The 15,382-nt window shown below is 38.9% G+C and overlaps 1 protein-coding gene across 1 annotated transcript in view; it reads right to left on the bottom strand.

Annotated features, from left to right (window-relative positions):
• Window positions 1-15,382, bottom strand: part of COG3 (component of oligomeric golgi complex 3) — a 230,375-nt gene that overhangs the window by 100,399 nt on the left and 114,594 nt on the right. Inside the window, exon 17 of the mRNA XM_053707999.1 lies at window positions 2,017-2,137. Within this exon, the coding sequence (XP_053563974.1) occupies window positions 2,017-2,137 (121 nt within the window). The remainder of the gene's footprint in view (window positions 1-2,016; window positions 2,138-15,382) is intronic.

Here is a 15,382-nt window from a genome sequence, read left to right as displayed (position 1 = left end):
AAGATAATGAATTTCACGTGTCCCTAACCTGGAATTATAGTAAAACACTAAAGTGGAATTTCTTGATTTGGAAATATATATAGAAAATAACACATTGAAATCTAGGAATCATTTTAAAATAATAGATGTCAATAATTACATCAGTTTAAATAGTTGTCACCAAAGACATTGGTTGAAAAATGTCCCTAAAGGCCAATTTGTCCGACTGAGACGAAATTGTAAGGAGGAAGAAGAATATCAAACCCAGTCTAAAATTTTAAAAAGTCGTTTCTTAGAAAAGAATTATTCTAGTAGTTTCCTTGATGAGAAGATAGAGGAGGTTAGAAACTTGGATAGAGCTGAACTACTAAAATATAAAAATAAGAACAAACATGTGAGTAGTATAGAGAACAACAAGATAGCAAATAGACTAATCTTCCAACATAGCACACAAAGTCATGAACGAAGAGGGATTATTCAGAAACATTGGGGAATTCTCGCCAGAGATTCGGGATTAACCGAATTTCTAGGAGATGGTCCAAATATTATGTTTAAGAAAGTACCAAATCTAAAATTACAACTATCCCATGGGAATAAAGATAGAAACATACAAAATACCATCAAAAAATTGGCTACCCCCTTTACAAATGGGGTTTAGGAGATGCCAATTTTGTAATGCATGTCAAAGGATGAAAAAGGCACCAAAAGTGTGCAGTAAATTTCAATCGGCGGATAATAGAAAAAATTATGAGATAAATCAATTCATTACTTGTAATAGCAAAAATGTGCTGCTCGTGTAATCTGATTTATATAGGTCGTACCTCCAGACTTCTAAAAACCAGACTCAAAGAACACATTTACAATATTGAAAAGGGATATCAGAACCATACAGTATCTGCACATTTTGACAAAATACATAAAAGAAATATTAGCGACCTAGAATTTCTAGGGATAAGAAAAATAGAACAAAGCTGGAGGGGTGGTGATATACAGAATCAATTGGGACGTTTGGAAATGAAGTGGATACACATTATGGATAGCTTCATACCCAATGGTCTGAATAAAGATTTTGAGTTACACCATTTCCTGTGAAAGTATGATGTAATAGAATATTATGTTCCACCCGAAGTCAACACCATATAACGATAAGACTAATAACTGTTAATATCTCAAACATATATAAGAACAAGATAGAAATTGGTTACATCAATCAATGCTTAGCCTTTACAAGAGGTTTTTACGATGCATTCTAGTAATGAAGTTTAAAATCTTAGGTGTATAAACGGATAAATGTTTCACAAGAATGTAGGCCCTATTAACGAAGTATAATTACAAGCCAAAGGTACCCTTTAAATAATAATAAGAGTAATATTAACTTTAGTTAAGTAGGGTATATCGATCCAATGTTACTGAGACAAATTACTAGTAACCATGTATGCAATATAGAAGTGTATTGTAGCTACGTTTATATGGTTGCCGATAAATGTTGTGATGACATTAAATACACTTATAAATTGTATGTCTGCAATGCAATAGAATCATGCACATTGTCTTAATAATAGATAATCCCGATGTACAATTGAAGTAAGAAATTATTTCAATTAAAGCGTTGATATTTACCGCATTACAAAGATGTCTGTAAAACATGTATTTGAAAAATATTGTAAGATTCCCAGCAAGAACACGCATATCCTTATATGAACTTTTTATTTTATTTATTTCACTTTTGGTTTTTGTTGTTGCTTTTATGATTCTTTTTTGAGTCATCACATTTATTTCACCTTGATTTTGTTTTGTGATGTTTGGTATTTTTATATCATCTAGAAATACATAAATACCATATAAAACAGAAATTACAACACTTCTGCACAGAATTCAGCTTCCTACTATTAGTATATGTTTGTGCACAAGCACAGTATGAAAACATGCAGGATATTGCAGGTGAACATGAAATAAACCCTTATCATAGTATGCCAGATGCTCAGTGCTGTGCAGGTTTGGACTTGTACAGCTCTTGCAGCCAGCATTAGATTATACCTCTAGTTTTCTTGAGGTCCAGGGAAATTTCCTTAATGGTGAATTCGGTATGAAAAGGAGCAATTTGTTCACGCATGATCAGGAGGTGTTTGATTAGAAAGAGTTGTCCATCAACCTGGGTCTAAATTCAAAGAAAAAAATATATATTACATTTTATACATAAGACATTAAGTAATCTAAAATGATAAAAACACAAGTTGAAAGAGCTGAGATGACAGGTTTGTGATGTAAACTAAGCAAGATACTAACATTTATTATGCACAAATGTCAACACGCCTATGACAAAGGAAGTCATCTTGTTGTAGGCCACAAGAGCCTTGCCAGCAATTAGAATATATATTCTATCTTCAATGTAGAATGCCATAAACATTAGTTTCATTGTCATTTTACTTAGAGACAGTTTTCAGTAGTAAAAAAGATTAATGCAGATGTAAAATGTACAACACTGGTACATACTGCTCATTTTAAGCAATAAAGATAGGTTTAATCATAAAAACATAATTAAAATAAGCATGAAATAGCTTTGGAAAGCTAATACTACATATTACACTCAAACGCTCAGTCACTCACTTTATATAATGATTTTTTTTAAATGGCTTCTGTTTGATCCCTAAACAAACATTAGTTTATTCCCTTCAAAAAGGAAATTTAAATTAATTGGAACTAGCGTTAAGAAAATACATTTTATGACAAAGAGATAAACCAGTCTTATAAATCCCTATATCCAAATTGTAGAAATGTCAGCATTTTTTTTTTAATTTGTTCAGAAGAACTTGTTGGCTAAAATAGTTGTGAGTCGTTTAGAACACTGAAATGCAGCCATCTTATTATTGAGAGAAATTCTTTTTTTTCAAATAGGCAAGAGCTAAAAACAGCAGCAGACATATGTTCGTTGCTCTGACCTTTTAAATTACAGGAGGAAAAAAAGTAAGTGTTGATTGGACAATTTTACGTGGTCTTTTACGGTAGCTTTGTGAAACCTAGGCAACCAAGTATGGAATGATTAATGGCTTTGCAATGATTGTACAAGAGAAGTGCTAGAGAGCAAGGCATGACATTGAGGCACTTAGTCACACAGTTCAAGGACCTCAGTACCAAAACAAAGCTTTCTACATCTAACAATCTGCCGCTAACAGTTTCAGACATCTTCTTCAAGCAGAATAAATTCTGTGACAGTGTTTATTCATGTAACAGAAGAGACAAGGGGATGAGAGTAACTGGACAAGAAATTATTTTGCTACATTTTCCTTCTAATGGCTCAACAAATGCCAAGTATTGCATACAATTATTTTTTTTAATTGCCCCAAAAGTATAAGTCTTATAAAGGTGCCAGTTTTTTTTTTTTAATGATGACAAAATAGATATGGACTTATTCTCTGGTGTATCCATTAGTTTATAAAATACATAAAATACATTAGAAAATACCAAATATCGTGGTAAAACAGATATCTTTTGAATTCTAAAAAGAGCATTCAATTGGGGGACAGGGGCATGCATACCGTTATGCGCCTCTGGCGGGCTGTATTCCTCTGGCGGAATTCAGCATTGAACATGAGCGCTAGTTTGCGCTCGATTGCAATGCCGCCCCCATGCCCGCGTACAGCCAATCACGCGCGGGCAGGAGCGGTCAATCTCCCCGGTCGGATGATACCGGGGAGATTGAAATACACCACCTTAGGTTACGAAAGCAGCGGTCTGATGACCGCTGCTTGTTAAATACGGACTGCAGGTTCTCTTGTGAGAACCTGCAGTTGTAAGGGGTCGAAAGGCTTGTGAAGCCTTTGATAAATCGAACCCTAAGGGATGGCTGTGTAACTATTTCAAAACTTTCAAGGTAAACTTACATGTAAAAGAGGGAACTGCAGCTCTAAAAAATGTCCATGGTTTTTTCTCTCTCTTTCCTTCCCCCCCCCCTCCTTTTAATTATTAGCATTCTCCCTATACTTTGGCATTTCTAGAAACTGAATATATTTTTAATTAAAATTGATGTTTAAATAAGAGTGCAAAAGTGCCATGTTGCATAATGTTTTCAGCTTTTGCACGCAGTTCTCCTGTCACTCTCCGTCTCTTTATCCTCTACAGCTCAGATAAATGTATAACAGAATTTATGTTTACCTGATAAATTTATTTCTCCTACGGTGTGTCCGGTCCACGGCTTCATCCTTACTGGTGGGAATATTCTCTTCCCTAACAGGAAATGGCAAAGAGAGCACAGCAAAAGCTGTCCATATAGCTCCCCCTCTGGCTCTGCCCCCCAGTCATTCGACCGATGGTTAGGAGAAAAAGGAGAAACCATAGGGTGCCGTGGTGACTGTAGTGTACAAAAACAAACATTTTTAAACCTGACTAAAAGCCAGGGCGGGCCGTGGATGGGACACACCGTAGGAGAAAGAAATTTATCAGGTAAACATAAATTCTGTTTTCTCCTACATTGGTGTGTCCGGTCCACGGCTTCATCCTTACTTGTGGGAACCAATACCAAAGCTTTAGGACACAGATGAAGGGAGGGAACAAGTCAGGTTACCTAAACGGAAGGCACCACGGCTTGCAAAACCTTTCTCCCAAAAACAGCCTCCGAAGAAGCATAAGTATCGAATTTGTAAAATTTGGCAAAAGTATGCAGAGAAGACCAAGTCGCTGCCTTACAGATCTGATCAACAGAAGCCTCGTTCTTGAAGGCCCATGTGGAAGCCACAGCTCTAGTAGAGTGAGCTGTAATTCGTTCAGGAGGCTGCCGTCCGGCAGTCTCATAAGCCAATCGGATGATGCTTTTCAGCCAAAAAGAAAGAGGTAGCAGTGGCTTTCTGCCCTCTCCTCTTACCAGAATAAACGACAAACAAAGATGATGTTTGTCTGAAATCCTTTGTTGCTTCTAAATAGAATTTTAAAGCACGGACCACATCTAGGTTGTGTAACAAACGTTCCTTCTTTGAAGCTGGATTCGGACATAGAGAAGGAACAACTATTTCCTGGTTAATATTCCTGTTGGAAACTACTTTTGGAAGAAAACCAGGTTTGGTACGTAAAACTACCTTATCTGCATGAAATATCAGATAGGGAGAAGTACACTGCAAAGCAGATAATTCAGAAACTCTTCTAGCAGAAGAAATAGCAACTAAAAACAGAACTTTCCAAGATAATAACTTAATATCTATGGAATGCAAAGGTTCAAACGGAACCCCTTGAAGAACTGAAAGAACCAAGTTTAGGCTCCAAGGAGGAGTCATAGGTCTGTAAACAGGCTTGATTCTGACTAACGCCTGTACAAACGCTTGTACATCTGGCACAGCTGCCAGACGTTTGTGCAACAAGACAGACAGAGCAGATATCTGTCCCTTTAGAGAACTAGCTGACAGACCTTTCTCCAAACCCTCTTGGAGAAAGGAAAGAATCCTAGGAATTTTGATTTTACTCCAAGAAAAACCCTTGGATTCGCACCAACGGATATATTTGTGCCATATCTTATGGTAAATTTTCCTAGTGACAGGATTTCTGGCTTGAACCAGAGTATCTATGACTGAATCTGAAAACCCACGCTTAGATAGAATCAAGCGTTCAATTTCCAAGCAGTCAGCTGCAGAGAGACTAGATTTGGATGTTCGAATGGACCTTGTACTAGAAGATCCTGTCTCAAAGGTAGCTTCCATGGTGGAGCCGATGACATATTCACCAGGTCTGCATACTAAGTCCTGCGTGGCCACACAGGGGCTATTAGGATCACCGAGGCCTTCTCCTGTTTGATCCTGGCTACCAGCCTGGGAAGGAGAGGGAACGGTGGAAACACATAACCTAGATTGAACGACCAGGGCGCCACTAATGCATCCACCAGTGTCGCCCTGGGATCCCTGGATCTGGACCCGTATCGAGGAACTTTGAAGTTCTGACAATACGCCATCAGATCCATATCCGGATTGCCCCAAAGTTGAGTTAACTGGGCAAAGACCTCCGGGTGGAGTTCCCACTCCCCCGGATGGAAAGTCTGACGACTCAAATAATCCGCCTCCCAGTTGTCTATTCCTGGGATGTGGATTGCAGATAAGTGGCAGGAGTGATCCTCCGCCCATTTGATGATCTTGGATACCTCTGTCATCACCAAGGAACTCTTTGTTCCCCCCTGATGATTGATGTACGCTACAGTCGTCATGTTGTCCGACTGAAATCTTATGAATCTGGCCTTCGCTAGGTGAGGCCAGGCCAGGAGCGCATTGAATATCGCTCTCAGTTCCAAAATGTTTATCGGGAGAAGGGACTCTTCCCGAGACCATAGACCCTGAGCTTTCAGGGAGTCCCAGACCGCGCCCCAGCCTAAGAGACTGGCGTCGGTCGTGACGATGACCCACTCTGGTCTGCGGAAACTCATTCCCTGAGACAGGTGATCCTGAGTCAACCACCAGCGGAGTGAGTCTCTGGTTACCTGGTCTACTTGAATCTGGGGAGACAAGTCTGCATAATCCCCATTCCACTGTTTGAGCATGCACAGTTGCAATGGTCTTAGATGAATTTGAGCAAAAGGAACCACGTCCATTGCTGCAACCATTAGTCCTATTACCTCCATGCACTGAGCTATGGAAGGCTGAGGAATAGATTGAAGAACTTGACAAGCGTTTAGAAGTTTTAATTTTCTGACCTCTGTCAGAAAAATCTTAATTTCTACAGAATCTATTATTGTTCCCAGAAAGGGAACCCTTGTGGACGGGGACAGGGAACTCTTTTCTACGTTCACCTTCCACCCGTGAGACCTGAGAAAGGCTAATACAATGTCTGTATGAGCCCTTGATCTGGAAAGGGACGGCGCTTGGATTAGGATGTCGTCTAAGTAAGGTGCCACCGCAATGCCCTTCGGCCTTAGAACCGCTAGTAGGGACCCTAGCACCTTTGTGAAAATTCTGGGAGCAGTGGCTAAACCTAACGGAAGAGCCACAAACTGGTAATGTTTGTCCAGAAAGGCGAACCTTAGGAACTGATGATGATCTTTGTGGATAGGAATATGTAGGTACGCATCCTTTAAGTCCACGGTAGTCATGTATTGACCCTCCTGGATTGTTGGTAAAATCGTTCGAATGGTTTCCATTTTGAATGATGGAACTCTGAGGAATTTGTTTAGAATTTTTAAATCCAGAATTGGCCTGAAAGTTCCCTCTTTTTTGGGAACTACAAACAGGTTTGAGTAAAACCCCAGACCTTGTTCCGCTATTGGAACTGGGTGTATCACTCCCATCTTTAATAGGTCTCCTACGCAATGTAGGAATGCCTGTCTCTTTATCTGGTCTGAAGATAAGCGAGACATGTGGAACCTTCCCCTTGGAGGAAGTTCCTTGAACTCTAGAAGATACCCCTGAGAGACTATTTCTAGCGCCCAGGGATCTGGAACATCTCTTGCCCAACCCTGAGCAAAGAGAGAAAGTCTGCCCCCTACTAGATCAGGTCCCGGATCGGGGGCTACCCCTTCATGCTGTCTTGGTAGCAGCAGCAGGCTTCTTGGCCTGTTTACCCTTGTTCCAGCCTTGCATTGGTTTCCATGCTGGTTTGGGCTGGGAAGCGTTACCCTCTTGTCTAGAGGCTGCAGAGTTAGGAGACGGTCCATTCCTGAAATTGCGAAAGGAACGAAAATTAGATTTGTTCTTAGCCTTGAAAGGCCTATCCTGTGGGAGGGCATGGCCCTTTCCCCCAGTGATGTCTGAAATAATCTCCTTCAATTCTGGCCCAAAAAGGGTCTTAACTTTGAAAGGAATATTAAGCAGTTTTGTCTTGGACGACACATCCGCCGACCAAGATTTTAGCCAAAGCGCTCTGTGCGCCACTATTGCAAAACCTGAATTTTTCGCCGCTAATTTAGCCAATTGAAAAGCGGCATCTAAAATAAAGGAATTAGCCAACTTTAGTGTGTGAATTCTGTCTATGACTTCCTCATATGGAGTATCCTTATGGAGCGAATTTTCTAGTTCCTCGAACCAAAAAGACGCCGCCGTGGTGACAGGAATAATACACGAAATTGGTTGGAGAAGGAAACCTTGCTGAACAAATATCTTTTTAAGCAATCCTTCCCATTTTTTATCCATAGGATCTTTGAAAGCACAACTGTCCTCAATGGGAATAGTTGTGCGCTTGGCCAACGTAGAAACTGCCCCTCAACCTTAGGGACTGTTTGCCATGCGTCCCTTCTGGGGTCGACAATGGGGAACATTTTCTTAAATATAGGAGGTGGGACAAAAAGGTATACCTGGCTTTTCCCACTCCTTAGTCACTATGTCCACCACCCTCTTGGGTATCGGAAAGGCATCAGCGTGCACAGGGACCTCTAGGAATTTGTCCATTTTGCACAATTTCTCTGGAATCACCAAAGAGTCACAATCATCAAGAGTAGTTAGCACCTCCTTAAGCAGGGCGCGGAGATGTTCTAACTTAAATTTAAATGCCACGATATCAGGTCCTGCCTGCTGAGAAACTTTTCCTGAATCAGAAATTTCTCCCTCAGACAGACCCTCCCTCAATGCCAAGTCAGACTGGTGTGAGGGTATAACAGATAAATTATCGTCAGTGCCCACTTGCTCATTCTCTGTATTTAAAACTGAGCAATCACGCTTTCTGGGAAATGCTGGCAGTTTGGATAAAAGATTTGCTATAGAATTATTCATTACTGCAGTTAGTTGCTGCATAGTAACAAGCATTGGCGCGCTAGATGTACTAGGTGTCGCCTGCGCGGGCAAAACTGGTGTTGACACAGAAGGAGAGGATGATGAACTATCCCCACTACCTTCATTTGAAGAATCATCTTGGGCAACTTTATTAAATGTGACAGTACTGTCCTTACTTTGTTTGGACGCCATGGCACAATTTGAACATACATTTATAGGGGGAACCACCTTGGCCTCCATACACACAGAACATATGCTATCTGAAGGTATAGACATGTTAGACAGACTTTGGCAGGCTATTAATGCAACAAAACCGTTACTGTCTCTTTAAATAAAAAACAGAGCACACTTTATTTCTGAATGTTTGAAAAACTATGAAGGAAATATCCGATCTTTACAAAATTTGCACCCTAGTGTCTTAATGCTTTGAAAGTATTGCACACCAAATTTCAAGTCTCTAACCCCTTAAATGAGCAAACCGGAGCTAATTGTTCAATTTACCAGTTGAAACCCACTACAGTCCCTGCCACAGCCTTTGCTGCGGCTTTTACCTTCCTTGGAGGTTATTCACCACAGAAATAAGCCTTCTTGAAATCGTTTTTATGGTCACAGGAACCTCTCACATGAAGCTGCATGCACTGCTTCCAAAAGTAACTGCGCAACTGAGGCGCAAAAATGAGGCCTCCTCCCTCTGCATACCAGAGTGAAGGGGCCTTCCTGACTAGATTAGGTGTCTAAACAACTGCCAGGCGTAATAAAAACGTTCCCAAAAGTGTTTCAAAGTCACAAAACACTCCAAAAGTCATATAAATATTTTATAAATCAATCGATTTAGCCCACAATAGTGTCAACCAGTATAGAGCCCATTTATAAGCCTTCATTCTGTTATGAGTCTAAGAAAATGGCTTAACGATCCCATAAGGGAAAATGACAGTCTTCTAGCATTACTATGTCTTGTTAGAAAAGAGACTAGTCATACCTGGAGCAGAAAAGTCTGCAAACTGTTCCCCCCAACTGAAGTTCTCTGGTTTCAACAGTCCTGCGTGGGAACAGCAATGGATTTTAGTTACTGGTGCTAAAATCATACTCCTCTTTTAACAGAACTCTTCATCACTTTCTGTTGTAGAGTAAATAGTACAAATCGGCAGTATTTTAAAATAACAAACTCTTGATAGAAGAAATAAAACTACAACTAACACCACATACTCTTTACCATCCCCGTGGAGATGCTACTTGTAAAGAGCAGGCAAAGAGAATGACTGGGGGGCGGAGCCAGAGGGGGAGCTACATGGACAGCTTTTGCTGTGCTCTCTTTGCCATTTCCTGTTAGGGAAGAGAATGTTCCGACAAGTAAGGATGAAGCCATGGACCGGACACACCAATGTAGGAGAAATATAGTTTTGCTAAGATTTGATTAGGAATATTTGGGGAAATAGTTATTAGAAATTCAAAGGAGCAAACTAGTCCAGGTTCAATCACCAATATAAAGGAAGATAACTCCATAGGCTAGGGCCTCTGTTATCTGCAGGAACAGATTATCAGCAAAAACTCTGTAGTATAGTGCGGTTCTAGTCTTTAAAACGGAATCAGAGGCTTTGGATGTTTTTTTTAACTCTTATTCATGATGTGGAGAATAAGCCTGAAGATTCTCATGCTCCAAGTGAGTATAGTTAGTCCTAGGATACTACTGCTGTGATTGATTCCTTTAAAGGGTCAGTAAACCTTGAAAAAATAATGTTATATAATTCTGCACATAGTGCAGAATTATATAACATTACATTAGCCAAACTTTTTAAATCATAATATTCCCTTTTTATTTTGTAAAAATATCGCTGTTTTACAGACCCGCTCTCTGTACTCTGCTGAGCGGGTCTGTTGTTTTTACTGAGCGCATCGGGCCAGCTGTATAGTCACAGCCTGGCCCGACCGCGCCATTAGACACAGTGCAGCTTGCTCCTGCTCTGTCTGACAGTTTGGCTAATGTAATGTTATATTTCATTCATACAGGTGGTGAACAATATTTTTAAGGTTTACAGTCCCTTTAACATTTCTTTGCAGGGAAATGTTACCTGAATCTATTTAGGCCATGTATTTACATGTTTGCCCTTAATAGATAATAATAGTTAAAGGGATATTATACACTAGATTTTTATTTGCATAAATGTTTTTTAGATGATCCATGTATATAGCCCATACAGTTTTGCTTATTTTTAAGTAACTACGCTGATTTTCAGACTCCTAACTAAGCCCCAAAGGTTTAGGAAAATACTGAAGTATACCTACTCCAGCTTGCTCCTGTTTGTGTAAAAAGTATTTTCATATGCAAAGGAAGGGGGAGTGGGTGTCTGCTATTTTTGCTATAGAACCAATTTGCAGTGGGTGTTCCAGTAACCTTTTGAACAGAGCTAAACTGGGAGCTTCTAAGTAAGTTTTTAAAAGGTTTTATAGTGGATTTTTAGATTAGTATCAGTGCTTAATATCCTTTATAGTAGTGTCTATTACATGCAGTTAAATGAAAATTGGTATTTACTGTCCTTTTAAGGTAATATCATAAACTACAAAAGAATAGTGTGTGCAAATAGAGCATTTTGTTTTCGCAGTTTTATGTTCCTTTAAAAAAAAAAGATGCTAACTATAGGCCAGATTACAAGTGGCAAACACCGCTAGAAGTAAACTTTGAATGTGCACGAATTAGCACGTATGTTACAAGCTGAAGGTAAAATGTGTGTGTGCAAGCAAAAGCTGATGCGCTAACTTCAGGACTTCTGATATTGTGACCACACTAACTTCTCCCCATAGACTTGAATACAGAGCGCAACCGCTCACATGCTAACAAGACCGATAATTATAAATATTTTACAATCCACATAGAAGAAAGATATTTATATACATATCTAATGTTTTTTGTAAAAACATAATTTATGCTTACCTGATAAATTAATTTATTTTATGGTGGTGAGAGTCCACTATCCATTACTCATGGGAATTACCTTCCCTACCACCTGGAGAAGGCAAAGATTCCCAAACCCCAAGAGCTCTATATAACTCCTCCCACCTCACACATACCTATGTCTAATGCACTGCAGAGCAAAAGTGATGTAAGAAAAAAAAGCAAGTCAAAAAAAGGGGAAGGGAAAAAGATGGCTTAAAAAGGAAACAAAACCCTTAAAGAATAAATGGTGGGGTCTCATTGACTCTCACTACCATGAAATAAATGAATTTATCAGGTAAGATTAAATTAGGTTTTCATTCATACAGGTGGTGAAAGTCCACTGTCCATTACTAATGGTAACTAATACCAAAGCTGTGGAGTCTCCGAGTAATAACATACAGGGAAGAATTAAAAAAAAAAAAACATCTTTTTAACTAAGAGAATTAATCCACAACCTCAATAAAAATAAAAACAGGCAAGAATCAAAACTGAAACAACAGCATGAAGGGCCTTTCTACCAAAAGCTGCCTCGGAAGAAGCAAAAACATTAAAATGGTAACTGCTTTATAAATATGATCAACTGAGGTCTCATTCTGAAAAGCCCATGAAGTAGTAACTGATCTGGTAGAATGAGCAGCAATCAGTTGCGGTAGAGGCTGACCTGCCTTTAAATAAGCCTTGTGAATCAAAAGTTTCAACCAAGAAGCCAAAGAAACAGCGGAAACTTTATGTTCTTTCTTAGAGCCAGAAAAATGAATGAACAATCTAGAAGTTTGTCTAAAGGCCTTAGTAGCATCAATGTAATAATTTAGTGCCCTAACATCCAAATTATGCAAAGATCTTTCTAAAGCAGACTTGGGATTAGGGCATAAAGAAGGAACAACAATTTATCTGCTGATGTTATCAGAAGAAACGACCTTTGGCAAGAAATTAAAAGTAGTTCTTAAAGTGATGGTAAAGTTAAACAATAATATTAACAATATTTGTAATAAAAAAGGAAATGATGGGTACTTTCATTCATCAAAATCGTATATGCTAAATTATATAAATAATTACCCTTTCATGTTATACATTGCGCTGTTCCTCCGCCTACAACGCGTAGTCTATGTTCAACGACAAATCATTCTGTAGAAAATCCTATCACACCCCCTTTGGTGTCCAGGAAGTTAATAACGCCCCTGGTTTTGACGCCAACGAGCGGAAATGTAGTTTGTGCGCCACTTGTAATTTAGCCCTATGTGTTTACCACCTGCAAAGTGGTTAAACACATTTTTAAAGTCAGCTCTAGAGCTGCAAAGCTAATAATTAGTGGCTACGCAAATATGCGTCCAGATGTGTTCAGCTAGGTTCCAGTAGTGTTTTGCTGCTCTGGATCTGACTTTATTATTATCAGTTATTTGCAGAGTGCCAACAGGTTCTGCAGTGCTATTAACTAGGTGTTTAACTCCTTTGCAGGTGTTAAACACTTCAGCAATAATAAACACAGTGCAATAATAAAATGTTCCTACACATTAGAGCATTCCGTTTTTGCACCTTTATGTCTCTAAGTTCAGCAAAAAAAATTACCCAGTATAAATTATTCTTCTCTAATTTATGAATTTTTATATACTGTATTTAGCTATATATAATAATGAGTGAAAAAGCAACAATTCTAGTGTAAAAAAACTAAAATTAAACAAATGAAATGAAAGGGACAAGAGTTAAAATGAAACTTCCATGCTTCAGATACAGCATGCAATTTTAATAAACTATTCAATTTACGTCTATTATCAATAGATTCATTGATAATAGACTGCATTTCTGTATGTGAAGGAGAGACAATCCCATTGCAATAAAGCACTGCATGACATGAGAGCTCTGCTGCATTTATACTTGGAGGTTTCTATTTTATATCAAGTTTGGAGAGAGATTATAGTGCTGCCTTCACATGGGGAGAACTCACTGAATTTTCTAAGAAAAGGGGAGGAACCTGGAAACCCCAGAGAGATGAGACATGCCTTTGATAGGAAGTAATGAAGCTCTCTGGGATATAACATTTTACATGGGAGAGAGAAGGTAACTGGAAAACCCCTGGGGTTGATATAAAGGCTCTGTTTACATCAATTCCAAATTAAACTAAAATGTTTTCACTACAATGTAACTAGCTTTTGTCAATATTTTAGTATATATTACTTTTCTGTTAGTTAAAATAAGTGTATTGTGAATTTGGGGAAAACTTCACCTGCATACAGCTGGTGAGACAAATCAGGGAGACCAGATTGTTTAAAATGCTTAGAAAATTTCACAAGACTTGTGAGAGAGCACAAGACATACACTGGGAAATCCCCTGTTCAGCCCAGGGAACTGCCCTGTCCCTCCCACTTTCTGAAACTGTCAGTTTTGGTTTGCAAAGCAGCAAATTCAAGGTGCAATGTAATTGTATATATAAACAGAAATATACAAAGTATGATCCCAATTTGTTAAAGTAGCACAGAAGTGTAACAAAACTCTCCTATCACACAGTGGTGTATTACACTGGGCTTTTCTCTCCTTCATATATAAAAATTAGAAAGATCTTGCAGTGCTGGAGAATGCCACCCTTTTTCTTTTAAATATTTAGCGAGTTCAGCCCCTGTGAAATCTAAACTGCAACTTCTCTCGAAGCAGGAGAACCTTTCAATATCAGGGCCTTAAAGTGAATGTAAATTTTGATGCTAAAGTGCCTGTTTTTTAAAAATTTGATTAAAACAGGGGCACTTTAATTCATCAAAATTTACATTTCACTCCTGTTGTGAAAAAAACAACAACATATCTTTTAATATTGACAGCCGATCCAGCTTCCTCCGGTCGTCGCAAGCCATTTCTGATGTCAGAAATAATGGATAGGTCATCCTCCAATCACGGCTTCCCCCCCAGGGGAATCAGTGTCTGATTCAACACCATGATTAGAGGAAGCCTGATTCCACATTTTCGACCCAGGAAGAGGCTTTGCGACGGGTGGAGGAAGCTGGAGCTGCTGTCAAGATTAAAAAGGTAAGGTTTTTTTCACAACGAGTGAAATGTAAATTTTGATGAATTAAAGTGCCCCTATTTTTGATGCACTTTAGCATCAAAATTTACATTCACTTTAACTTAAAGAGATATGAAACCCCAATTTTTTCTTTCATGATTGAGCCGGCCCATATTTGGCTCAGCAACTGGGGAGCACTTGCTGATTGGTGCTGAACCAAAAATGAGCCGGCTCCTAATCTTACATTCCAGCTTTTCAAATAAAGATTCCAAGAGAACAAAGAAAAAGTGATAATAGGTGTAAATTAGAATGTTGCTTAAAATTGCATGCTCTATCTGAATCATGAAGGAAACGTGGGTTTCATATCCCTTTAACTTCAAGACCCAACTGCAATTAGTGCCTCTATGCAGCCAGAATAAGTGCAACACAAATAAATAAGAGACCAGTTTAAAGGAACCCCTTGAAGAACATTAAGAACTAAATTCAAACTCCAGGGTGGAGCAATTGGTTTAAACACAGGCTTGATTCTGGTCAAAGCCTGACAAAAAGACTAAACGTCTGGAACATCTGCCAAACGTTTGTGTAGTAAAATTGACAAAGCAGAGATTTGTCCCTTTAATGAACTTGCTGATAACCCTTTCTCCAATCCTTCTTGGAGAAAAGACAGAATCCTGGAAATCCTAATTCTACTCCATGAGTAACCCTTGGATTCGCACCAATAAAGATACTTACGCCATATCTTATGGTAGATCTTTCTAGTAACAGGCTTACGTGCCTGAATCAAAGTATCAATGACCGAATCAGAGAACC

Source organism: Bombina bombina, chromosome 3 (genome assembly GCF_027579735.1).
Source record: "Bombina bombina isolate aBomBom1 chromosome 3, aBomBom1.pri, whole genome shotgun sequence".
Classification (NCBI taxonomy): domain Eukaryota; kingdom Metazoa; phylum Chordata; class Amphibia; order Anura; family Bombinatoridae; genus Bombina; species Bombina bombina.
This window is presented reverse-complemented; position numbering and strand designations above follow the sequence as displayed.